The sequence below is a fragment of the Muscardinus avellanarius genome (assembly GCF_963383645.1).
Source record: "Muscardinus avellanarius genome assembly, chromosome: 3".
Taxonomy (NCBI): Eukaryota; Metazoa; Chordata; class Mammalia; order Rodentia; family Gliridae; genus Muscardinus; species Muscardinus avellanarius.
This window is the reverse complement of record NC_137788.1, coordinates 144,498,484-144,526,312: the sequence shown is the minus strand read 5'-3', so window position 1 is coordinate 144,526,312 and position 27,829 is coordinate 144,498,484. Positions and strand designations below refer to the sequence as shown.

Below are 27,829 nucleotides of genomic sequence, written 5' to 3'. Positions count from 1 at the left end.
TTCACAGCTGTCAAAGGATCAATGCCTGTATTTCTTAGTGAGCTGTATAAAATCTGGTGGCGAAGCTGCAAAGTGTCTGTCCTCCCCTAAGCAGGTTAAAGATGGTTAGGCCAGCAGCAGCAGCTACAGACCCCAACCTAATGGGAAGAGGGGGACTCTGAGAAGTGGCTTCTCTGTAGACATCTGTGGGCACCCAGCCCTGGCCTGCTCTGCCTCCCTGCTCTTTGGAACCACCTGACCCTGAACTTTGCCTCCCACCTGAAGTGAAGATTCCCCCCCTTGGGCCAAGCCTCTGATCCAATAATCCAGACATGGCCTGGGGTTGAGGATGGAGGAGGGATGCCTGGCCCTTCAGGACAGAAGGGCAGGCAGCTCTGTCTCCCCGGCCCTCACTACCAGCATGGCTGGGGCTTCTGCTCCATGGAGAAGGGTAAGCATGGGAAGGAAGGAGCTGAGGGCAGAGGAGGAAGCAGGAAAGGAGGCTGGCCACAGGACCAGCAGGAGGTGATGGCGCCAGGGGCGACCCAGGGGCAACCAGCAGGAAGCCCTTGGGGGAGAAAGTCCCCACTGCTGGCAGAGCCAGAGTCCATGGAAGCCATGCTCTGGAAATTCAAGCTTATTTTTTATTCCCAGTATCTGCTGTGACCTGACCATTCTGGAGTCTGCCTCTGACTCCTCCACTGTCTGATCAGAGGTGGGAAATCTACCTTCCTGCAGTCTTCCGTCAGCAGCCGCTGCTCCCCCTGCAAAGATGGTCTTGACATAAATCCCAATGGGGCCATAAATGCTGTCCTTCCCCCCGACGATGCTGAAGCCCAGGCCCTGGAGAAAGAAGAGAAAATGAAATTCAGGCATGTTTCTTGCTATTCCCAAGAATGACACTGGAGGGCACAGGAGTCAGGAAGGAGAAGGTTTAACTGGCATGGAGGAGCAGTGGCATCCGGCCAGCTCACTGTGCAGGGTCTGCAGCTGATCCCACACAGGAGGAGGCTGGGGGATGGTGCCCAGGCTCTGCCGCTCTAGCTGGCGATTCTGTCTACGCACTTCCTGCCTGTGAGCCTCAGTGTCCCCTTGTACAATGATGACAATGTTGCCCGACTCCCAAGTTGTGCTTGAAACTAAAACACTGGCAACCACACCACAGAGCCGCGACAACAGCAACAGTGGTGCAGTTCACGATGGGGAAGCATCCCCTCTCTTCCCAAGGCCTCGTTCCCCTCCATGCCACATCCCAAACCCTTCTCTAGACACCACTCAAGTCACTGGCTGCTCCTGTACCAGTCCTCCCTGCCAGTCTCCCAGGTCATGCCCAGGAGCTGCGCAGGTAGCCCTTGGAGGAGCTAGGGTCTGAAAAGAGTTCTCAGCTGCAGAAGTCACCAGGAGGCAGCAGCAAGGTCAGGAGCAGGAGAATAGAATGAGAGGTAGGCATGAATCTACATCAGAGGAGGATGAGAGAAGGCCCAGCCTCGCTGGAGACTCACCAGAAGGCCAGCCCAGAGACCAGGCCAGATTCAGAGAAGACCTGGCTTCCCTGCAGATACACCAGTGGTCTAGCCCAGACATCAGGGCAGACCCAGAGAAGACCTGGCTTCTCCTGCAGCACTGCCAGTGGACTATCCCAGTGACCAGGGCAGATGCAGAGAAGGCCGAGCTTCCCTGCAGATACATCAGAGGGCTATCCCTGGGACCAGGACATAACCTGCCAGTGGGCTAGCCCAGTGACCAGGGCAGACTCAGAGAGTAGAAAAGAAAATGCACGCACAACAGTGTCTTATAGCTAAAGACAAAGGAGCCCTCGTGTCCCTGGTGCACTTAGCTGGGCCTCTGCAAGCAAGCTCTCTGGGGGCAATGAAGGTGCCCTGCTGGTCAGTGTCTGGCCTCTGGCCAGTAATGGAGTCAGACATGTTGAGGAATAAATTTGAGTCTTTGGGTCCAACTCATCCCAGCCCTCAACCTACTCATTGGCAAAAAAGATGCTAACAGCACTTCGGAGATGGGGAAAGAGCTGCCCTCACAACCCTCAGCCTCAGGCCTGGGCCTGGGTGGCCGATGCCATGGCTCACTCGGTTCTGCTCTGCCTGGAGGGCCTGCTGCTTGATCCAGCCCCGATTCCTTCCCTCTTTCCCCCAACTCCAGCCAAGGCCACAGGGGTGCAGGTCCTCTATCAGGCAGGGGGCGCCTCCCTCACGTCTGCACCCACCTCCCTGAGCTGTACGCCAGGTTTCCCACACCGAGTAACACACTTCATTCTCTTCTGCCCCCTAAAGGTCACTTACATGGGCACTAAGATAATCTGAGTCCATTTTGTCATCTTTCCATCAGTGTGAGTGGCCTTTTCCATTTTGCTTTCTCTGAGCATTACCAAAAAAATTAAAAAATAAATTTCCAAAGATATTCTCTAATCAGAGAGCTCAGAGAAAATACACAGGGGGCAGCTGTCCCTGGGGACTTGAGGGCCTTTGTTCCAGGTTCCCCATGGATCCTTCCTCACGTCCCAGGAGATGGAGAGAAGGGATACTCCCCTAGGAAGGCCACAAGCAACTCCTCCCCATGCACCACATGCCAGAGTTACATGAGATGGACTAGAAGACCATCTTTCTTGGTTTCAGCACCTGGGCCACACGGGATGGACTGAGAGCTCTGCAGCTACCCCCTGTGCCTACCCCAGTTACTGCAGTAGCACGCCAGTCCCATGCTCTAGGTTTTGGGATCAACACAAAGAAACATTTGGGATGCTCCTTCACCATCCATACTTCTTTGATTATTTCTCAGCACGGTGCCTCAGCAGCTAGAGGAGCCAGAGTTTTCTATCTCCCCCAGGAAGCTCCAGGCAGTGGCCTAGACCACAGACCCATCCACACGGAGCAGACGACATGTTTGGTTGACTTGTGTACGAGTTCAGCTTTCTCCCTCCAATGTCTCCATGGTGGACATGAAATGAAGACCACAGATCTATGTTAAGGATGTGGTTTATGTGTCAGAGAGACAGTCCTGGAAGATAGCACTGGGGAGGAATTAGGAAAGGATCTAAGAGCCATGGCTGTTGGCAGGGAATGGAAACAATGCCTAGGTCTGGTCAGAAGGGTGTGTGTCCTGGGAGCTCAGCTGGTGCCCAGTGCCCCTGCCGCCCCCTTGACACAGCGGCCGTGGAAGCTGGCCACGCATGTGCTTACCTTGGCCTGGCCCTTCATCAGCACGATGTTGGAGATCACCGAAGCCTGCAGGCCCCCAGATGGCTGTCCCAGCTGGGCCGTGCTCAGCGACCTTGTGGGTCTCGTAGCTCCCTGCAGTGAGGAACCAGAACAGGCCAGGCTGAGTCTCCTGTCTGCATGTGCCTCCTGGGGAGAGGAGGCCCCTCCCTCCTCATTCGCAGAGCCTGGGGATGAGGTATAGTAGGACTGGCAGGGAGGGCTGGCCCCAGGGCCCTTAGAGCTGGCTTTGCTCAGACTGATCTCCTTCAGACCAGCAGCAAAGGTTCCTAAGGCTGCCAAGGAAGGAGGTCAAGGGTAGCCTTGCAGATTACACTGCCGTGGGGCAAGTCCCCAAGTGGCAAGAGTGCCCCCTATAGGTTGTGTCCAAATTAAGACACATGCATTGAAGGCAAGAGGGTCAAGAGGTAGAAACCCAAAGACCTATAAACTCAGCACTGAATTCCAAGGAGGCAGAAAGATGGCTGACTCCTTGCACAGAGAAGCAAAGGATGCTTATAGGTGTGTGCCAGGAGCCGCCGATGAAGGTGGTGCCGCGTGCTGGTGAGAGCACCCCTGTCTGGCTTCTCCCCGCTCAGCCAGTTTTCAGCTGGTGACCTTAGGGGAGTGACTTAGCCCCTCTGTGCCTTGGTTTCTTCCACTGTAAGGTCAAGGTTTGAGCAGGGTCTACCTACAGGTGTTGTTGGAGAACAGCTCTGTGCAAATGCTTAGGATGGGGCCCAGCAGGTAGGGAAGACCTTGTACCTGTTTCTTGTTAGCACCTGCTGCTCTGGGCACTGTGTGATTGGATACTGGGGCTGCCGACAGTGCCCCCAAAGTGGACATACCAGCTGCCCTGTCACTGAGAACTGAGATGCCAACAGAAGGGACCAGGGCCCGGCTGCTGCTCCCAGGCCCATGCTGTCCCTGTGGAGCCCAGACAGAGAAGGCAGGAGAGCCACAGAGGCTCAGAGCCGCCGGTGTGCATACCCTACAGCTCCCACCCACTTGTCAGGATGCTATGACTTCCTCACTTATTGGACACCAGCAAGGCCAGTTGGTGAGCTCTGTGGGAAGTCTAGATGCCTGATACCCGACAGCCAGCATCAGAGATTGAGGGGCACACTCATTGGGGAGGTAATTGGTGTGCTCCCAGGCAGAGGCATGCTGGGAAGGTTCTGAAGGGCAGGATAGGGTTGCAGGAGGGGAAGGTGCTGGGGACAGAGGTGTTGGTGAACAGGAGTAGTGGGCTAAACTGCTGAGGTAAAACACCACAGACCATCCCAAGCTTGGAGAAAGAAGGAGGAAGTCATGGGCAGGTGAAGTGCACGTGCAGGGCACCTGCACTGCGTCCTGACCTGTAAGCTGGTGTCCTTTGGAGGGAGGGATATAGACCAGGGAGCTGTGCCAATCCTGGTCCCTCACTTTTTAAGACCTATGAGCTTAGAGGGCTGCCTGCTAGCCAGCTTGCTTGTGCCTTGGGACAAGTAGCCAGTCGTACGTTCCTGTCTAGGCTTGTTCTCAGAATGAGTGGCAATGTTGATGAAGTGGGTCCCTGTATCACCGTCAGGGGTCTAGTGTCAAGGCTTTGGGGTCAGAGGCGACTCGGTCCCAGCCCCGCCACTATTAGCAATGTGAGCCTGCATACATTCCTTAACTTGTCCAAACCCTAGTCCCTGGTCTACCTCTTGGGGTTACTGTGCAGGTGAAACAAAGGGCATGCAAATCAGCCTGAGTCCAGCGCATGCTCCTAAAGGCACAGAAGTGGCAGCAGTTGCCTGTGGCTAGCACCAGGGGGTGCTCGAAAGCTGGCCATCCCTGGTGTGATTCTTTGCCTGGTGTGATTGTTTTGCTTGCCAAGCAAACTTCTCTGGAGTTCTGTGGACCTAAGTCTCCTAGGAGGCCTTCTTCAGCCACTGCCTCGCTCCGTTGGGCCCCTCCCTTCTTCCTGCCACTTCTCCCCCCTCCAATCTTACCACAGACTTTCCTGCCGGACTGTCCAGCTGTTGTGAGAGGGACTTCCTGTTACTACAGAGAGAGTAGGGCTGCCCATCTGCAGAAGCCGCAGATGTCTTAGTCACAGGAAAATCAGATTCCCCTGTGCAGTAAGGATTCACACCTAAACCAAGAGAGAAAAATAGTAAGAAATCAACTTGGGCTCTCAATATACAAAGCTCCAAAGGAGCAGCATCCCACCCGCCCCTCATTAGCCAGGGGCTGCGGTGAGCAGAGCCCTCAGGTGCTCAGTACAGGCTGCGTGGAGGGAGAGGTGGCCTGCGAAGACACGGAGCATTTTTATTCTCTCCGTTCTTGCCTCTCATGCTGCAGGGGGCAGGCAAGGCTCTAGCATCCAGAGAGCAGACCCTGTTTTATCTAGTTCAATGCAGCAAGAGTTGTGAGGAGTCTCCTGCTCGTCAAACTGGGTGCTGATCTCTCAGAAAAACACAGCACATCCTCTCTGGGATGTTGGAATTTTTTATCTCAACTCAGGAGATAGAGCCAGAAAGCCCAGAAGGGTCCCGAGACAGGTGGAACTGGGACCATGCAAGGGGAGGAGGAGGCAGGGATGGAGCAGCAGAGCAGCCCCAAACAGGCCCCCTGCCTCACACACACACACACACACACACACACACACACACACACACACGTACTCACACATATGCATTCATAAAGAGACGACGCGCAAATGTTTGGGGATCTGACAAAATGCAAAATATCCAGTCTCTTCTTTGTGGGAATCCCAGACTTCCTTGTGTCCAACCAGAAACTCTACACTGTATACAGGTGAAAAACTTCAGTACCATCTGATTTACCCTGTGGCTGCCTAGGCCAGCAGCTCTCAGCCAAGTACAAGGTCAGCCACATAGGCAGCTTAAGTCTTTTTAGTATCCATGGTTAAAAAAAAAAGTAAAAACAAATAAGAGATGTTAATTTTAATAATATATTTCACAGAATTCAGTATACATAAGCTATTGTATATATATATATATATATATATATATATATATATATATATATATATTACATACATAATACATAAAAAATCTTTTTTTTCACGTGGTAGTGGGGGTGGAACACCCCCCCCCCCGGGGACATTCTATCTACCTCCAAGCTACACTGTCAGCCCTATTTTTTATTCTTTATTTTGAAACAGGATCTCACTGAGTTGCAAAGGGCCTCACTAAGTAGCTGAGACCGTCTGAGCACCCGGGTCCTCCTGTCTCAGCCTCCCAAATGCTGGGATTACAAGCGTGCGCCACCACGCCCGATTTACAAAAATCTTAATGAGATTTTGATATCCTTTTTTTCCAGTGCCTAGTCTTCAAATCAGTGTCTTTTTCTTTCTCCCTCCTCCCGCCCACAGAAGGAGCTACAGAGGCTCAAGGGCTCAGGGCTCACAGTGGCCAGAGCACCGGATGCTCAGAAGCACAGGGCTTTCCAGCACCCTCAGCTCAAGTGCGCGGACAGGCCTTTGTGGAAAGTTCCCCCAAGGAGAGGCGAGGCTGGTGGTGGTTCAGAGGAAACGCAGAATGGGCCAAGGTTTGGGGGTTGTTTTTATTTTTAGGATAGTACAGACTTTAATATTTTTTTATAGGTTAAAGAGAGGGAGCTACTGGTCAGGGTAGGTGGAGAAGAAAAGGGAAGATGGGCAGCCCTGGGAACGGGAGATGCTAGAGGAGGGTTAGAAAGGAACTGGCAGTAGCAAAGGGAAAGGCTGGGTTCCTGAGATGGGCTGGGGAAACATTTTCCCACCAGGACAACCACCCCCATCAGCCACTTTAGCCTGAATAGGGGGACTCTCTGACTCACAGGGACTGATGGCTCCCAGGTGGACTGGGACGGAGAAGCCAGAGGACTTAGAAAACCACGTACTGGAAAGAGAGGATACAGAATCGTGGATTGGTGTTGGGAGGCCATCTATCCTAGGCCTGCCTGCACAACATGATCACACAGGTGTTTAACAAGAAGGCCGGACCTGCTGGATCCAGGCTGCCCTGTGGGGTCTGCTTGTCAGGCCCTCCAGCTGATGCGGTCAGCCCATCTTAGGTTTTTTTAGGGAGCCCCACTGGAGTTCACACCTAAGGCATCAGTAAGGAAATGAAAACTCAGGGGCTCCAGAGCAGCAAAAGGCTTCGGGGAGCCAGTCTCTTCCATTTCCCATCCATGGCAGCTCAAGGCGACCTGTGAGTTGGGGAGGGCAGTCGTGCATGGTGTGAGTTCAGAGGAAATAAAGACAACCCGGCTTCCCCTCTGGAGTGGTTCACAAAGCAGGCCACCTGCAAAGTTGTAACAAACCCAGCCCGAGGGCACAAACCACACCCAGCTCTGCTTTTCCCTGGCCCAGAGGACCCTCATGCATTTGGGGGCTCCTGCTACAGCCAGGGGTACAGATGGGCATGGAGGAAGGCTGAATCAGGACAGAGCAGTTTCTCCAATGTCTAGCTGGTCTGAGCCATCCTCCACTCTTCCTGAAAAATTACTTGTGGATGCACTCCAGCCGGCCAAGAAACGCATCCAAATTATCACCTTCAATGCAGGGGAAGTTAAAACCAGTGAAACCTGCAGCATGGAGTTGACTGCCAATCCACAGTGTCTGTTTCTCTTAAACTAAGAGGGAGAATTTCTTTCAGCTCAGTGGAAGGGAGCCTTCCCTCCTCCACGGACCCACAGGTACCACTGTCCAACAAATTCTGTCTAAGGCGGGAGTGGTGGCACATGCTTGTAATCCCAGTATTCGGGAGGCTGAGACAGGAGGATCGTGGTTCGCAGACAGCCTCATCTACTTAATGAGGCCCTCTGTAACTTAGTGAGAACTTGTTTCAAAATAAAGAACAAAAAATAGGGCAGGGGGTGTAGCTCGGAGGTCAGATGCCCCTGGGTTCCATCCCCAAACCCGCAAAAAAAAAAAAAAAAAAAAAAAAAAGTCTATCTAAGCAGAAAACAATCTCAGAACTGGTAAACTGAGCCAGTGTAGGAGAAAGCAGGCCACCACCTAGGTTTAGTCTAACTAGACTGAGAGAGATCAACCATACCCAAACCTCCTTCCCTCCTTGGTATGCCTGCTACTCGGGGGAGTGCAGGGTAGATTGCTGGTCTCCCCCTAAATGGCAGGCGCCATCACAGCTGTCCAACAGAGTGGAATGAGCTCTGTTCCTGAGAAGTGTCGATGATGTACTTACTGGTAGAGTTGCTGCGTTTCCTCTGGTGACAGGCTTTAGGAAATAGGAAGTTACCGCCTTGTGCTTCTAACTTTCGAGGCTTTTCTCTGGAAGACGCTGTGGAAGATTCCTGCAAGACAATTTCCAACTTTTATTCAGCAAGTTCATTAGATTGGGAAAGTGTACTGAGCAAATGGGCTTTGACGCTGACCACGGCAGCACAGGGTGGATTCTCTGTCTCCCTTAAATGGCAGGCACTGTAGGTCCAGGATGTAGAGTGACTGCCACCCACTCACCCACACACGTCCATGCATCCATTTAAGAGAAAGTATTAAATGAATAGATATTACTTAAGTACTCGACAAATGCACTAAATATATCAGCTATGACAGGTCCTTTATTAGACACGAGGCATGGCTGTGAACAGGACAGACAAGGACAGTGATTTTGGAGAGAAGGCCTTTTAGTGGAGAAAGGTCAATGGTAGGCAAGCAAACAAATAAAGGTGGGTGGTAATTACAGAGAATGAACATTGTAGTGAAAAAGAAAACAGGGAGTCACATGAACAGGATGCCTGGTAGCTGTGCAATAATTAACATTACTCTGGGATTTAATAGTATGCACCGACAAAAGCATTTGCTGCGTGAATGTTTATAGATTTTTAAATATTGAACCATCTATGCGTTCTGTACCTTTAGATTAAATTTCTCTCCTTTTTATGCTAATATTTAATACTAATAATTTCCACTGGATTATACTTATAAGGAGTATATTAAACAACATAATTGGGCTCATATATCTATCAGGGTCAATAAAGGAAGAAAATATAATACTCTTCTTTCTGTAAGATGAAAATCTAAGACAATTTTTACTCTCTTCTCTCTCTTTACCCTGGGATTTCAGGAATAGAGTACAGTAGGGATAGAGAATGAGACTGAGGATAATGGCACTGATTATTTTACTTCTCTTCCTGAGACTGTTAATCTATTTTATAATGTTATTAGCTAGGCATGGGGGCACACACCTGTAATCTCAGTAGTTGAGAGGCCGAGACAGGAGGATTGCAGGTTTGAGGTCAGCCCTAGCAACTTAGTGAGACCCTATTTCAAAATAAAATATGAAAAGGGCTGAGGTCATACCTCAGAGGTAGAATGCCTCTGGGTTCAATCCCCAGTACCAACAACAACAACAACAAAACGTTATTAGCTACAAAGATCTCAACCTAACTTTTTAGTTAGAATGGTTTTATTACTTACTACCATAATTCTTGGATGTGTGTACATGTTTTCTTTCAGAAAAGCTCTGCGCTTGGAAAGCTCTCTGAGTACTTGAATGTCTGAGAATGTCTTTCTGTAGTTGTCACATTTGAGTGATTGGCAGAGCTTAGAATCTTTGGGATTAATTTAGATCCAAAAATAATAGACGGCTTTCCGGGATTTAGTGTTCTGTTGAAGAGTTTGCTGGGAGACACCGACATCCTTTCTTAACCAAAAGAACTATATTTTCAGAAGGCAGGAGCAGTTGGGTCTGAACTCCATGTCAGCTCAGTCTCCAACATCTGGTGCCTTTCCACGGGCAGAGGGAAGGTTCCTTTCACCTCTCACCGTGTGCCCACAGTCCGCCTTCACCTCCAGCCCTGCACTGTGAGCTGGTGAGTTTGGGGCTCTGCCAAGACTGTCCCACTCAGTCTCACTCCTCTGACTCTCCTGGTGGTTAGTGGCAGCAGAGGAACATTCCCTGACCATCGGCACCTGCACTGCTTTGGGCAGAGTCCCTTGGGTTCCAAAATGTGGCTGTGTCGGGTTCAGACACATTTGCGCATTCCTTTGGAACTTTGATAGGAGCTTCTAACAGATGGAGAGATTAGTCAGGTGGACTCCGCAGTGGGTTGGAGGTAGAAGTCCACTTATCAAAACAAAAACGTATCCAGTTCTGACACATCAGGCTCCTGGAAAGAGCCACGTCTCCATTCCCTATTGTTTTTTATATGTCAGTATTCAAAAATAAGAGAAATCCTAGTGAAAAGCTAGAAAAATTAAGCATTTAGAGCAGAGGACCTAGAAATGGGAAGGGGAGGGAAAAAAGACAAAGAAAAAACATTCATAAAAGAAACAAAAACAAGGAGAGATAAGCTTTGGGGGAAATCAACGAGCAGGCAAGATCTATGGATATAAATGAATTCCCAAGGTGATCAAAGGGGGAGACAGACAGGTGATTAGAGCCTACTGGTCCACCATCCTGCAAGGTAATGATGCAAATGAAGGGTTGAAACTGGGCAAGAGACATTGGGTCTCCATTACTTAATTCTGACCAGGGAATTGGAGAAACTACAGGAAGCAGTAAAGCTGGCCCCTGAGACTCTTGAGGGCTACTCCCTTTTGAGAGCCCCTCCTCTGTGTGGGAGTCATTCTGTTTTTCTATTTCCTATTTTTCCTTGGCTTACAAATAAACTTTCCTATTCCTACACCCTTCATTTTTCCTTGGAATTCATTCGTCAAAATCCACCGGACAAGAGCCCAGTAAGAGGCGACACCCCGTATCATTGTGCTCATTTTTTCTTTTAGCAACAGATGGCATTGTATTAACTTAAACAAAATCACATATCTTTTATGGGGTTAGCAAGGCAATTCATTAAAAGGAGAGCCCGAGCCAGGCATACTGGCACACCCCTGAAATCTCAGTTACTTGGGAAGCAGAGACAGGAGGACCTCAGGTTCAAGGCCAGTCACAGCAATTTAGCAAGACCCTAAGACCCTCAGCAACTAGTGAGACCCTTTTTCAAAATAAAATATAAAATTGGTCTGGAGGTTTATCTCAGAAGTAGAATTACCCTGGAATGCAATCCCCAGTAAAACTTCCCCCAAAAGACACCCTGGCACGGTGGTACATGCCTGTAATCCCAGTACTTGAGAAGCTGAGACAGGAGGAGCACAGGTTCAAGGCCAGCCTCAGTAACTTAGCAAGATTCTCTGCAACCTAGAAAAACCTAGTTTTAAAATAAATAGGGCTGGGGGTATAGCTCGGAAGTAGCATGTCCCTTAGTTCAATCCACACTACAGAGAGAGAGAGAGAGAGAGAGAGAGAGAGAGAGAGAGAGAGAAAAGAGAACGCTCAGAATTACATAGAAGGTGATTTTGTTTAGTCGAATTCTTAAGACTGTATTTCCAGTATTTCACATGACCACATCTTTGAATCAATTTCTTCATACAGCATAATATTCAAAAGATGTTTCCTAATTACAATAGTGTGATGAGGTCATGTCCTGATTCTAATTTCAAGACTTCCCTCTGGCATTATTTCCACTTCTTTATGCTCTACAGTGGGGCCATGGGAGTAAATAACAGAATGTGATTCAAAAACACTTATGGGTCCACTGAGCACAGCAGGCCCTAAAACAGCAAATAATGACCCGCTTGTCCCAGGGTAAGCCTTAGTTACAGGGTACCTTGGAAGCGTATGTGGTCCTCTAAATGTTTAGTAATATAAGAGTAAATAAATAAGTAAACTAGGTACACATAAGATAGAGAACACTAAGCATCATTAAAGATAATGTTTATAGCCAGGTCCGGTGTGCACACCTATAATCCCAGTACTTGAGAAGCTGAGATAGGAGCATCACAGATTTGAGGTGAACCTCAGCAACTTAGTGAGACCCTGTTTCAAAATAAAAAGTAAAGCCGGTGTGGTGGTGTATACCTCTAATCCCAGTACTTAGGAAGCTGAGCCAGAAGGATCACAGGTTCACAGCTAGCCTCTGCAACTTAGTGAGGCCCTCAGCAACTTAATGAGACCCTGTTTCTGAATAAAAAAAAAGGGCTGGGTATGTAACTCAAGTTCAATCCACAGTAGCACAATAAATAAATAAGTAAATTAATAAATATTAAAAAATAAAAAGGTCTGGAGTTGTAGCTCAGAGGTAGAGCATCCCTGGGCTCAATCCCTAGTACTACTACTACCACTACCAATAAGAATGATAATAACTTAAAACAAATTTTAAAAATAAATATGTTTCTAAAGAGTTTTTTTGCATGGGCGTACCTATGTTATCATAATAGGTTAAAAATATATTATTATGAGAGCCGGGTATGGTGGCGCACGCTTGTAATCCCAGCATTAGGGAGGCTGAGACCTGGAGGATCATGGTTTGTGGACAGCCTCAACTACTTAGTGAGGCCCTCTGCAACTCAGTGAGACCTGGTTTCAAAATAAAGAATAAAAAATAGGGCAGGGGGTGTAGCTCGGAGGTCCAATGCCCCTGGGTTCCATCCCCAGACCCGCAAAATATATATATATATATTATTAATATTAAATATAATATTATTAATATTATTAATATCTATATATTATAGATATTAGGCTACCATATGATATCTGACTACAATCATGTAAAATATACATGGGCATAAGAGCACAGACATAGTAACATTCAGTCAATAAATGTTTACTAAGCCTGGAAGAACACAAGAGACACAAGATCTGTTTCTAGTGAATTAGCAAGGGTGTATTTGAATGATGAGACTGTGGGTGCCTTTTTTTTTTTTACATCTTTCTGTATTTTTTATATTTTCTACAGCAAGCATGTATTCATTTTACATTTATTTCACTGGTCACATTACTAGATGTAACATACATTTATAGCTAAATTTCTTTCTTTTCCCCCTTGCAAAGTCTCATGCCCAAAACATGATTTAGAAATTTCTTGATAAGTAAAACCAGTCAATGACAGGAGAATCATAGAAGTGGAGCCTCCTCTATCTCACAAACAAGCAGGGAAAGTTTGACACACACACAAACACCCATATTCAGAGGAGGAAATCTTTCTTTGGGGATTTTAATGTTGGCTGAAGAAAGCCTTATCCAAGAGTCAGCCAGACCCACGAAGGACCCGGAGGTCTCTACATTCCAGTGGTCCAACCCCTTCCCACGGAGAGCAGGACTCCATCCTCTTGCAGAGAGAGCCACAGTGCTCCTGCGCTGGCTCAGGCTGTGCAGACCAGCCCTTCTCCTTCTTCCTCCACTCCGTCCCCCCACAAGAGGGAGACCACAGGCTGCTGATCTGCTCCCTCTGCCACTAGCCGGTCTCTGCACTACCTGGAGGCTGCAGTTAGTTGTATCTAGTGGCTGCCACCGTCAAGCTCTCAGGGAAGAGTGTAAAATTGAGGTGCATCGCCTTGATACGAGGCACCAGGCTCACTGGCTGGCTGCTATAGGAAAGAATGAAGATGGGCTGGCATGACCAAAGATGAGATCCAAGAGAAAAATTTTACCACCCATGAGAAAACCCTTAAAAAGTATGACTCTTAAAAGAGCCCGAAAGAGAGGCGATACATACATTTTTGGACTTTCTATTTCTGGAACCCCTATCAGGGTCAGTACTCATCCATGCTCTGGGGCCATTTCAAAGTCTTGTTTGCTCTTGTTCATTCTTAAAACAGCAAGCTTAATAGTGAAGAGTAGGAGTCAAGAAAGGGTCATGAGACTTGCAGTGTGATCCCCTTCTTGACTCTGACCCTGTCCACTGGGCACTGTTTCCTCTTCTGTAATGGAGGGGTGCTCCACACACCCCCATCGGCACTGGAGGCTCTGTGCCTTTGAATGTGACCCCTGATATTGCTTGAGAGGCTGCAGACTACCGCCCCCTCTAAAGCCCTCACAGGTCAGAAGGTCTTTCACCATGGTAAGCTGTCCTTCCTGGGCTCCCAGGGGAGCTCGGCCACTCCTGGGCAGTGCATCCTGGGTGGAGTGGCTTCTCATCAAAGGAGTCTCTGTAGGAGTCAGAGGGTTTGCACAGCATGACTTCCTCCCCAGCACACTGAACAGAACCCTTCTGTTCCTGCCTCCAAGGTGGGGCTGCTCTTGCAGCTAGGATTCCTCTGAGGTTAGGGAGCTGGCAAAGTCTCTCAGAAACAGGACTTACAGGCGTGGTGGCACATGCCTGTGATCCCAGTACTTAGGAGGCTGGGACAGGAGAATTGCAGGTTCAATATCAGCCTCAGCAATTTAGTGAGACCCTCAGTAACTAAGAGAGATCCTGTTTCAAAATTAAAAAAAAAAAGACTAGAGTTATAGCTCAGAGATAGAATGCCCCTGGGTTTCATCCCCAGTAACACACACACACACACACACACACACACACACACACACACGCATGCACGCACGCACGCACACACACGTAAACACAACACATTCCCCTCCTTCTTTCCCTGGACCTTGACTCTGGGCAGCTGCTCTTTGGTGACCCACCCTGTCATTACTGGGGTACAGGTCCCGGTGGTGACTGAATGGGGTTTAGATCAACTGTTCAGAGATCTTTTTACCATATTTTCCCCCAAAGTCAGGATTAATTGTGCAGCTATGAGGGCTTAATAGCCAACCCCAAGAAATGTAAAATCCCATTATCCCCACATAACCAGGGGGAATGTGCTTAGAATTAAGATGAAGTATCCTGGGGCAAACCTCCTACCCCAAGAATGAGAGGGTCCATTGCTGTTTGAAGTGTTTGGTTTCCATGGGGAACCTGGCTAGAGCTGCTGACTGCATTCCTTCCATACAAAACTTTCTTTGCATTTTCTCTTTGAACTGATAAACTATAGCTGCTCCAGTGTACGGAACCACAAAATGAAATTTAACTGTCCTGACTGGGGCTTGTTTCCAGATATCCAGTGGATCCTGCAGCAACAGGCTTTGATATGAAGTCACAAGGATGGCCACATGGTCCTGTGGTGGAAGGCTACGCGATTCCTGGTGTGGAGGGGGAAGGGGACCAGACCTAGCACTTCTCCTGAAGTCCCCTACTCCTCCTGATGCCTGACCTGACCACAAACAGCAAATCTTTATAATCCTGCCTCTTCAACTTCCCCAGCTAGCCCCAGCTTCGCTGCCCACGGCATTGTGCAGGGTGTTCTTTTTAGATTGGACTATCTCAATAGCCCAAGGGGTCTAAGAAAACTGTCTTATAAAAGAGTACCTTTAACAAATAGTGCCAGAACAACCATGAAGTTGGATTCATTCTAACAAGATTGGGTATGTTCAGGGTAGTATGGCGGTCGATGACATTGGACTCCTTTCCTTACATCCTATATAACTCAAACGGAGCACACATCTATAGGTGAGAACTGAAACTATAAAACTCTTAAGAGAAAACACAAGAGTGTTCTCTCTCTTTTCTTTTCTTTTTTTTTTTTTTTTTTTTTTTTTTTTTTTTTTTTTTTGGTGGTACTGGGGTTCCTGGAAGCCCTTCTACCTCCAGGCTATACTCCCAGACCTATTTTCTATTTTTGAAACAGGGTCTCTTACGCCAGCACGGCTGGCTTCGAACCTGCGCGATCCTCCTGTCTCCGCCTCCCAAGCGCGGGGATTACAAGCGTGCGCCACCACGCCCAGCAAGAGTGTTCTCAAGTCATTGCCTTGAGTTAGGGAAAGCCACCCCAGACATGGTACTAGAAGTAAAAGCAACAAAAGAACAAATAGATAAATGTGATTCACCAAAATTTAAAATGTTTGCACTTTTTTTTTCTTTTTGAGGTACTGGGCATTGAACCAGGGGCATTCTACTTCCAAGCTATACCCCCAGCTCTATTTTTATTCTTTATTTTGAAACGGGGTCTCACCAAGTTGCAGATGGCCTCACTAAGTAGCTGAGGCTGCCTGCAAACCTGCGATCTTCCCAAGTACTGGGATTACAAGCGTGTACCACAACACCTGAGTAAACATTTGCACTTTAAAGAACACCATTAAAAAATGGAAAAAAAAAAAACCAAGAGAACTTAAGAAAATATTTGCAAATCATATATCTGGTAAGGGATAGCTAAAATATATGCAAAGCTCTTATAATTCAATAGTAAGAGACAACTCAATTCTTAAAATGGATCTTAAAGGATCTGAATAGACATTTTCCTAGAGAAAACATATAAGAAGGCTAGAACAACATGAAAAAAAATTCATTGTCATTTTGCAGCAAGGAACTGCAAATCAAAACGACAATGAGCTACCACTTCACTCTAACAACAACGATGGCTGTAACCACACCCACCCTGTGCCAAGAAGTATAGAATTGATACAAAAAGAGCACTCAGACCTTGATGGCAGAAATTTAAATGGTGCATCCGCCATTTAGCAAACCCATTCCTAAGTAATTACCAAAGAGGAATAGAAAAGTATATCCACATACAAATGTATGCAAAAACATGCAAAGCAGTACTATTCGTAATATCCCCAAGGTAGAAATAGCTCAAGTGTCTAATACCTGACGAGAGGAAGAATAAACTGTGTTTTAATCACATAGATTATGATTTGGCAACAAGAAGGAATAGAGTACTAACACGGGCGTTGGGGACAGCGCAGTTTATTAAGTCACATTAAATGTTACAGTAAGTGGAAGAGGTCAGTTGCAGAAGACCACATATACTAATGCTGCATATAATAACCAGAACATGGAAATCTGTAGGGACCGAATGTGGTGAGTGATAGGAATGAGGCCAAAGTGTGGGGTTTGGGAACAAATGCCAAAGGGCATCAGGTTTCTTTATGGAGTGGTAAAAATATTCTAAAAATCAGTGAGTGGTCATGGCTGTATAAGTCTAAGTATCCTGAAACCTTTTAACATTATACTTTAAATAATTGAGTTGTGTGATATATGAGTTGGGACTTAATAAAACCATTAAAAACGCATTCGCCATTAATCCATTCCTAATTCCCCTGCCTCTGGTCTTTTCTCCCTGAACTTCTCTGTGCCCAGTTGCCAGCGTGATTTTGCAAAATGCAAGTGAAACCCATGAGATTTCCTGGCTAAATCCCACAGGTCTGTCTCTGAGGAACTCAAGACCAAACACAGATTTTCTGGCACGTCATCCATGATTCTTCCCCCCACGGACACTCCCCGGCCTGACCTAAGCTCCTTGCGCCCGGCTCATTCACACTTCCTACAGTGGACCCAGTGCGGCCTGTCCCGTGTGCGTAGCAACCTTTCCTTCATCTCCTCCAACCTGCCAGGGTCAGCTTGGGTGTCTTTGCAGTGATGTACCCAGACAAATAGAGTTCCTGAGAAAACCACGGGCTCTCTACCAGATAGACCAAAGAACAGTCCAACTCTCAAGAGTTTCTACAGATGGTTTAATACTCTGGCAGCAGTCATAGAGAAATGACAAAACTGTCTTCAAATGGGAAACAATTACTTATGGCTCACTTCACAGAAACTGTGTGCATCAAATGACAGCAAAACAATTAATTGAACATTACGTGCAGACACGTATACGTGCAGGTGTGGTAGAAAGAAAAGAATCAAAATTAGAAGACAAATGCTAATCAAAACAAAGCTGGTGCCACTGTATAAAAATGTAGATTTAGCTGGGCGTGGTGGTGCACGCTTGTAATCCCAGCATTTGGGAGGCTGAGACTGGAGGATCATGGTTCGTGGACAGCCTCAGCTACTTAGTGAGGCCCTCCACAACTCAGTGAGACCCGGTTTCAAAATAAAAAATAAAAAGTAGGGCAGGGGGTGTAGCTTGAAGGCCAAATGCCCTGGGTTTCATCCCCAGACCTGCAAAAAAAAAAAAAGTAGATTTATACAAAAAGAATTAATAGAGATTAAGCCACTACATATTAACTACTTTAAATCATGAAGGCAATACAAATCTATTGCACTTTATAACACATTAGGTGCAGAGATGATTAAAAATAAAAGTAGTGTAGCCGGGCGTGGTGGCACACGCTTGTAATCCCTGCGCTTGGGAGGCTGAGACAGGAGGATCACACAGGTTCAAAGCCAGCCTCAACTACTTAGTGAGGCTCTCAGCAACTTAGTGAGGCCCTGTTTCCAAATAAAACATAAAAAATAGGGCTGGGAGTATAGCCTGGAGATAGAAAGCCTCTGGGTTCCACTCCCAGTACCACCAAAATATAATAAATAAATAAATAAATAAATAAATAAATAAATAAATAAATAAAAGAAGTGTGAGATTTTTAATTGATCTTCCTTAAGAAACTGATAGATCAAGCAGACAAAAATCAGTAAGGCTAATAGCAGAATACGATGTCTTTTCAAACATAATTAATCCTAAATGACTCATGGGTTGATGAAGAAATCATGTTCAAAAATTAAAAGCACTTAGTACTAAATGATAATGAAAATTTACATATCAAATCATGTGGCATGCAACTAAGAGTAATATGCATATGCATAGGAATGCATATTACCCTTATATGCATAGGAAAATGACAATCTTAAATGTTGATATAAAAAAAGGAAAAAGCTAAAAATAGCTGATGAGATAGCCATCAAAGAAAAGTAGGATCGAGAAAATAGTAAAGGTTAGAACAAAAATTTTCTTTTTCATTTTTGCAGTACTGGGGATGGAAATCAGAGGCATTCTAACTTTGAGCTACACTCCCCAGCCATATTTTTTATTCTTTATTTTGAAACAGGGTCTCACTGAGTTGCAAAGGGCCTCACTAAGTATTTGAGGCTGTCTGCGAACCACGATCCTCCTGTCTCAGCCTCCCGAATGCTGGGATGACAAGCGTGCGCCGCATTGCTTAGCTTTTTTTTTTTTTTAGAAGACATTTTTTAATAAAAATGAACTTAATAGGGGACTGACAAAATTAAAAGTGGGTTCTGTGAAACGCAGTTAAAACGTTGATGACACTCCAGTAAGATTACTCAAGACAAAAAGGAAGCACAAATAACCCGAGGGTTTAAAAAGGAGAGACCGTCAGAGCTGCACTAAAGAGCAAAACGATGCTTAAGGAGACGTCGTAAACAACTTCGCACAATACATTTGAGCAATGAGATGAAATGAGAAAAATTCTGAGAGAAAAAAAAAAAAGCTGATGAATCAACCCCAGAAAAAAAATACAAAAACCTTTCTGGGCCTGTATAATTTAAAGAAACTGAGTAGTTTTAAGCTTTCCCGCAAGGAAAACACTGGTATCAGATGGTTGTAAACAGTAGGTTCTACAAATTGTTCGGAAAATAAATAGTTCCCAATGTAGATAAAGTATTTCAGAGTACAGGCAATGTGAGCCCACATCTCACATTTTGTAAGACTAGAAGATCTAGGGACCTGACGAGGGAGAAGAAGTAATGACCAGGGAAAGGGGAGCAAAGAAGTTCTGGTATCAGTGGGACCTTGCAACCAGGGTCTTTAGGCAATCACAGACCAACCACACACGTGAATATAAAATTCACAAACAAAATAGCAGTCAACTGCATCCAGGGAGCCAAAGGACTGTTTAATATGGGAAATATATTATATAATCTTCCCCTTTAACAGAATAAAGAAGACAAATGATCTCACAGTGTTATATAGCATCTGAATTCATTTTACATGCCAGTCTGGAAAAGGCAGAACTAGATACAAAGAAGAGAACTAATCTAGTGAAAAATCTATAGGCCCTTTCTGGGGAAACAAAAAACTTTACAAATCTTGCTTACTAGAAGACATTAAATAAGACCCAAGTATTAGAAAGTTTTGTACTATGTTTATAAAAATGGAAAACAATCGATGTCAGTTCGCCAAATTTGTCTACAAATTGAATGTAGTACTAAATAAATTTCAAGTGTTTTTAAAACATCACCAGCCTATTCTAATTGTTATCAAGAAGAAAAAGGCCTCAAATAAAGAAGCATACTTATATAAGCACCGGGAAGGAGAAATATTCATACAAGAGAATAATACTTATCTTAAAAACAGAGTAATGTAAACAGTAGCATATGTTCATAGGATAAAAATTGACCAATAGAATACAGTAAAGAGCCTGGAAATAGACTCGTATGACAAGAGGAGACTTGAACTTTCACAGAATTAGCACTTTAGCTCTGTGGAGAAAGACAGTTCACATAGAGTCCGTCCGAGGCCAATTCATTCACCAGGTGGGAAAAAAAATGGTCAAATACCCATTTACTTTACAAATATCAGTTCCGGGTAAACTAAAAATATAGACACAAAAGGCAAAACTATTAGATGTCCAGAAAACTAGGAAATAGATGTGATAATGGAATAAGTTTATTACTTTGGGAAAAGGTAAAATTTGGAATGAGAAGCAAAGATCACAAGCCAGAAAGGAAAAAATTGATCAATTTTACATTAAAATTAAGTACTTCTATTCATCAGTTAGAATACAGGGAAAACTTAAAAGCTGGGAGAAGAAAGGAAAAAGAATATCAACCCAAAAGATTAGTAGAAAAAGGTTTTTTGTTTTTGTTTTCTTTTTGTGTGTGTGTGTGTGGTACTGGGGTTCCTGGAAGCCCTTCTATCTCTGAGCTACACTCCCAGACCTATTTTATGTTTTTTTTTAATTTGGAAACAGGGTCTCTTAAGCCAGCAAGGTTGGCTCCGAACCAGCACAATCCTCCTGTCTCCGCCTCCCAAGCGCGGGGATTACAAGCGTGCATCACCATGCCCAGCAGAAAAAGGTTTTAATGGACTGGTTAACCATACGCAGAAAATTGGAAATTAATCCCACTTTTTCACCCTGAACAAAAGTCAACTCAAGATGGATCAAAGACTTGAAAATCAAACCAGAGACCTTGAAGCTCCTTGAAGAGGGCATAGGTCCAAATTAGTGCAACCATTTTGGAAAACAGTATGGAGAATCCTCAGAAGAATGGGAACAAATCTACCATTTGATCCAGCAATACCACTTCTGGGTATCTACCCAAAAGATAAGAAGCCAAACTACCAAACTAATGCATGTGTATCTGTGTTCATAGCTGCCCAATTCACCATAGCCAAACTATGGAACCAGCCAAGATGAATGGATTACAAAACTGTGGGATATGTACACAATGGAATTTTACTCAGCCATCAAAAAAAAACTCAATTACATAATTTTCAGGGAAATGGACAGAACTGGAGGACATTATGCCAAGTGAGATTAGTCAGTCACAAAAAATAAGAAATCAGATGCTTTCCCTAATATGTGAGAGTTAGGGAGAAATGGGTCATAGGAGGAACTCTTGAAAGAGGAAATCCTATAGAGGAGCAAACAAGACAACCTAAAGAAGGAGAAAGGAGGGGGGGGGAGAGGAAAATCTCTAAAACACACAATGTACTTAAACATATCGAAGTCAATCACCAAGCCAAGCAAGGGAGGGAGGGACGGGGAGGGAATGGGGTGGGAATTGGGGAGGGGTTAAATCAGTGATGTGTACATGTTTGTACACACAAGTTTTTTACCCCAATATGATGTTTGAATATAATGCACTAATAAAAAATTAAAAACAAGAAAAAGGCTTTAAAAGTCTCACAAATATAAAATGTGTGCAACATTATTAATAACCAGGAAGATGCAAATTAAAACTAAAGTAAGAAATAACTTCATAGCCTCCAGACTAGAAACCGTTTAAAATATGATGATATCAAGAACTGGTAAAGCTGGGCTCAGTGACTCAAACCTGTAATCCCAGAACCTGGGAAACTGAGACAGGAGGATCGCAGGTTCACGGCCAGCCTCAGCAACTTAGCAAGGTCCTCAGCAACTTAGCGAGACCCTGCTTCAAATTTTAAAAATTAAAAAAATATCTGGGATGTCTCTTGGAGGTAGAATGCCTCTAGGTTCAATCCCTAGTACCAAACAACAAAAGAAGAACTGATGAGGACGCAGAGCAAGCGAGAAATCCACAGTTGCTCGTGGGGGATCAGTACAATCACTTCAGAACATAAGCTGGCATTTTTCTAGCACAGATGACAGAGCACACGTCCTGTGACTCACCAGTCCGCACCTAGGGCCACTCCCCCTGAGACTTCAAGAGCCCCTGGAAGCTTGCACAAGGATGTCCCCAGCTGTACAGCTGCTAATTTAAAGGAGAAAAAAGGGAGACGTGCCACATGTCCATCCGGTTGCATAAATTGTATGGAGTTCACAGTTTGGCTCATAGCAGGATGAGAACCAACCAACAGAGCACAACAAAGTGAAAATAACGTGAATGAACTTCTGGAATGTGCTGTTGAGTAACCGAAGCAAGGCAGCCAGAGAGGAACTGCGATGCAATCCCATTGATGTCATGGCCCAAAATTAGCAGAACTGAGACTTCCAGTTCTAGGGCAAGATAGCACAGGCTCGCTCCCTCCTCCTTGCTCGATAATCTGGAAATTACTCAATGGGCAACAATACAGGGATTCTGCAAGTCACAAAGAACTGACGAGAAACCTCAGGACTCAGGGACGATGTGGTGAGCTTCCTGGCTGTCTTTCTATCTGCTCTACTCCCCAGAGTAGGAACTGGGAGGGCTGCAGCCTAGAACTGCCAATAGGCAGACACAAGGAAAGCAAGCAAGCAAACAAGGTTGTTCCTCCAGCCTGGTGAAAGTACCAGGAATTAGAGAAGGCCAGAAAACACCCAGCACGGCCAGCACCAGAGAGTGGGCTAATCTGTTGCCCTGGAAGCAGACCCAAGCTAGCGCGCCCCCCTCCACCACGGGGCATGGGCAGGTGGTCTAGTCCACCTGCAGGGGCGGCGTACTGCAAGTGCCTCACCCCCCGCCCTCCACCTGAAAGGGCAACGGAGGCGACCCGGGCCCGGCAGCTTCTGCCATCTCACGCCAAGCAGCAGATGGTCGCCCAGTGATACCTGGGCTCAGGAAAGGCCTTTCTGCCCCAGTAGGCAGAACCTGAGTGAGTGTTCACATCGTGCCAGAAAATAAAGCAGACTAAAATAGGATTGGGAGGGCTCTGAAAACCAAGATGTCATGACCACAAAAGCCCACAAAAACAAACCCAAACTCCATACATAGTCTACCTGGGCAGACCCAGATGACATGCTCCACCTAGGCAGACCCAAACTCCCCTGCTCTGCCTTCCCAATGGCTGTCTGCCAAAACAAAAGATCAAAACCACATCAAGAGTCTCCTTAAAAAATAATCGAAATGTTCAAGATGCAACGTAAAGTCGCTTGTAAAGTCCAGACCTAGGAATCCAGAATTCAGACAAGAGCAATCGACTAACACTAACACTAAGGTGAATCCAGTAACAAAATTGTCTGACAAATAAAGTAACTCTCATTAAAGTGCTTCAGCCATCATTTACAAGCTCTCTAGAAACACATGAAATATTGGGGGGGGGGGGAAGGAGTTGTTTTGTGTGTGTGTGTGTGTGTGTGTGTGTGTGTGTGGTACTGGGGTTCCTGGAAGCCCTTCTACCTCCAGGCTACACTCCCAGACCTAGTTTTTTTATATATATTTTTTGAAACCAGGTCTCTTAAGCCAGCGCGGCTGGCTTTGAACCAGCGTCATCCCCCTGTCTCCTCCGCCTCCCAAGCGCAGGGATTATAAGTGTGCGCCACCACGCCCAGCAAAAGGAGTTGTTTTTGAAAAGAAACAATTGGAGGTGACAGAACCAAGATAATAAACCCAAAGAAATTGACACCAAAACATATAGAAATTGAGTGTCTCAAAAATAATGACAAAGAAGAAATTTTTTAAGACAAACAGAGGAATGATACATAATCGCTAAAGAAACACCAACTCAAATGACAGTGGGTTTCACATCTGAACACAGGAAAGGCATATTTTCCTAGCGTAGAAAACTTGGTGTTAACCATAAATCCTATGTCTGTTAAAACTATCCTTCAGGAATAAAGGGAAAAAAAAGATATTCTCAGATGAACAATAACTAAGAGTGTTTTTTGTCAGAAGATCTACCTTAAAGAATCCCTGCAGGAAGCTCTTCAAATACAAAGAAAATGATAAAGCAGCTGGAACCTTCTGAAAGGAGATAAAAACAGTACAATGAGTAAACATAATAGATTATTTCTCCCCCTTGAGTTTCTGTAGTTATATTTTAAGGTTGAAGCAAAAATTTAATATTATCTGATATGGTTAACAAAGAAATACTTAAGAAAATGACATTTAAGTAATGAGAAAGTTGAATGGGGCCTAAATTTAAATAAGATTTTTATCCTTTGCTCAAAATAGAAAACTGTCAGTATAAATAGGTAATGTGATAAGTTATGTGGATAAATGTTGATACACGCTAGGAAAAGTGAAAAATTATAAATAAAAAGCATTATAAGTAAATCAAGTGAACTTAAAAAATGTTCAAGTAATTCACAGAATAGTAAGAGAAAAGAAACGAAGAAAACAGAAGTAGAAAATGAAGAAAACAAAAGTAGAAAAAACTCTAGGAAATAAATAATAAAATGACCAGCTTAGGTCCTCACATATCAATTATCACTTTAAATGTAAATGGTCTAAATACACCAAGTAAGATACAGAGATGGGCAGAGTGGGTAAAGTTTTTAAATGACCTAACTATTGCTATCTGTAAGAAACTCATATGAAACACAATAACATAGATAGATGAAAGTAAAAGGATTTTTTAAAAAATCTACGTAGCCGAGCATAGTGGTACACGCATGTAATCCTAGCATTTGAGAGGTTGAGACAGGAGGATTGTGGTTCGTAGACAGCCTCAGCTACTTAGTGAGGCTCTTTGCAACTCAGTGGTACCCTGTTTCAAAATAAAGAATAAAAAATAGGGCATGGAGTGTAGCTCAGAGATAGTACATCCCTGGGTCCCATCCCCACTACCACACACACAAAAAATATACTAGGCAAACATTAATCCAAAAGTTACAGGCTTAAGCAAACACCATTCAGGTACGCAAATAGATACAGTAAACTACACATAAAAGTGGGGGAAGGATATGCTCAAAACAAAGGATAGCAGTGATCCTAGAGGAGTGGGAATGGATGGTGCCATTCAGGGACTCTCAAAGGACCTTAGAATTAGCCAGGCATGGTGGCACACACCTGTCATCCCAGTACTTGAGAGGCTGAGACAGGAGGATCGCAGGTTTGAGGCCAACCTCAGCAATTTAGCAAGACTCTCAGCAACCTAGTGAGACCCAGTTTCACACAAAAAATAAAATGGGCTAGGAGTGTTACTCAGAGAGAGAAGGCCCTTGGTTCAATACTCAGTAGGAAAAAATAAAAAAACAAGAAGTACCTTAGTTTATTGAAGGTTTATTTCTTAAACTTGATGATTGATAAACAAGTATATAGGACATTTTTATTTTTTAGAGTATGTATGTATTTTTTTTTTTAGTTCTGGGGATAGAATCCAGGGGCATTCTACCTCTGAGTTATACCCTCAGCCCTATTTTTATTTTTATTCTGAAACAGGGTCTCACTAGGTTGGTAAGAAGCTCACTACTTACTGAAGCTGTCCTTGAACCTGTGATCCTCCCATCTCAGCCTCCCAAGTACTGAGGCTGCTGGTGTCTGCCACCACACTCAGCCTAAATTTGTAAATTTATTTTATATGCCTAATATTTAATAAAATATTTTTAAAGATTTAAGATAACAAATCATGATGTATCCATGCAATAGAGGGAATCTCAGGGAGCCTTAAACATGTCTTCAGACTATCTCCTTCACTGGTAGTTGAAACAGATTGATAGGGTCAGCTATTCCTACCTACATGGGATTTAGTTTTTGGCAGAAACATGTAAATCTTTTATTGCTGGCTATTTCAAGTGAGAATGGTGGAAATTAGGAGTGCAGACTGGGGAAGAAGTTTGGAGAAAGCTTTATGGCCACTGCTCCACTGCAACTGAGCCTAGGAAGGTAACTAATGGGTTCTCGTGAGGAGGAAGGTATCCAGCCTGGCGTGGCAACAGAGGCTTGGGGACAATGGCCAGTGAGCGGTGTACACAGAGAGCATGTTAGCCAGCTTCTCTTTGCTGACAATTACCTGAGAAGAACAAATTGGCAGAAAGGGTTTGTTTTTGCTCACAGTTTCAGAGACTTCATTTATGGACTAATATCGGTGTATTAGCCAAGGCTTTCTAGAGGCTCAGAACCCACAGGATATGTATGTTATAAAAGGGGATCTGTCAAGTTGGCTTACACATTCAGAAGCTGTATAGTCCCAGGGTGGCCATGTGCATGATAGAAAGCTGGGGTGCCAGCCGCTTCTCGATCCAAGAAGCTAGAGTCTCAGAACAGGAGGGCCCAGTGATGCAGCCTCAGTCCAAGATGGAAAGGCCTAGAAACTCCCTGGAGAACCATTGGTGAACGTCCAGGCTGGAAGAGTAAAAGACCTGGAGTCCAGTATCCTCAGATGAGAGCAGCACTAGAGAACATGCCCACTCAGGAAGAAGCCAGCTTGCCGCCACGCCACTTCCTCTTTCTACAGCCCTTTGTTCCATCTGGGTCCCCAGACTACTGGAGAGTGCTGCCCACACTTGGGGCGGGACTTCCCTCTCCATTTGCTATTCCATGTGCCAATCATCTCATCAGCACTGAATTCTCTTAATCCTTGGTGCCTCTCAGTCCACTCAAATTGACATCCAGATGAGCCATCACAGCTGGCTCTAGAACAGAAGCATCGTGGCAGAGGGCATGGTAGAGGAGAACTGCTCAGATCACAGCTGACAGAAACAAAGTGGATGGATAGATAAAGCCCCCAGGGGCATGCCCCAAGAGCCCACTCCCTCTCCTGGGCCCCACAGCCTCCTCTACTTCCACCACCTCCCAACAAGCCATTCAATTATGGATCCACAAATGGATTAATCTACCGCTGTGGGCTGAACCTCGTGATCCAGCCACTCCCAAAGAACCCATCTCTCAGCACTGCTGCACTGGGGACCAAGCCTTCAACACATGAGGCTCCAGGGACATTTCCTATCCAGACTCTAACAGGCCCGGAGAAGCCCAAGGTTGGCGTGTACCTGGGAAGAACAACACCGAGAAACAGAGGTGGAAAGGTAGCTGGCTTGCTGATTTCCTTTATTCACCTCCCTCCCACCAAACCCCTCTTCCCTAGCCAAAATGGTATCTTGCCAGAACCAATGAGTTTCAAAATACTAACCAATCAAATCAGCTTCTAGAAAAATGGCTGCAAATGTCTTCTGGCCCTGGGAACGGCAAGTAGGCCTCACATGGCACTTGGGAGGCAGTCGGCAAGACAGCATTAGTCATACCTGTGGGCAGCCCCTCCCTGCTTCCTGCCCTGAGACCACCCTCGCCTCCTTGCCTGCCCTCCAGCATGCGGCCGGCTCCGCGGGAGTCCTGGAGCCCCAGCTTCCCTCTGGGGCTGTTCTAGGCACCCACAAGTGGCTCTTGTGTGGCAAGAAGAGGCCAGCCGCCAGGGGATTGGGTTTCCCACTGGCCGGGGAAGCTGGGCCTCCAAGCCACAGCTGAGCTGTGCTCAGGCAGCTCAAGAAAAGAGCCGGTCTGCTCTAGGAGGCCTTGAATCCCTCCCCGCCCCCAGTGGGTGCCAGGGATACAGTTGGTGTGACTTCATCATGTCCTGAGTCACCCCACAGGAGTGGCGACTTGGCTGGGCCAGTATTTTGAATTTGTCAGGAAAGGCAGGATTTTCCACCCCAGGGAGGCCATTCTCAGTAGATCCAGGTCTTCCCTTCCTCCCGAGGGAAGGACCAGCAGCCACACATCTGCTCTCATCTGCTGCTGCTCTTGAAGATGGATCTCAGTAACTCTCAATCCCAGCCAGCGGGAATGCTAAAAGCCACATAAACCTA

General features: G+C 45.7%; 1 protein-coding gene across 1 annotated transcript in view; it reads right to left on the bottom strand.

The window, feature by feature from the left end:
* IL16 (interleukin 16) overlaps positions 1 to 27,829 on the bottom strand; it is a gene marked incomplete at both ends in the record, with an annotated part of 79,560 nt that overhangs the window by 26,996 nt on the left and 24,735 nt on the right. The window contains 4 exons of the mRNA XM_080691671.1: positions 708 to 822; positions 3,174 to 3,284; positions 5,165 to 5,307; positions 8,369 to 8,477. Of these exons, the coding sequence (XP_080547797.1) occupies positions 708 to 822; positions 3,174 to 3,284; positions 5,165 to 5,307; positions 8,369 to 8,477 (478 nt within the window). The remainder of the gene's footprint in view (positions 1 to 707; positions 823 to 3,173; positions 3,285 to 5,164; positions 5,308 to 8,368; positions 8,478 to 27,829) is intronic.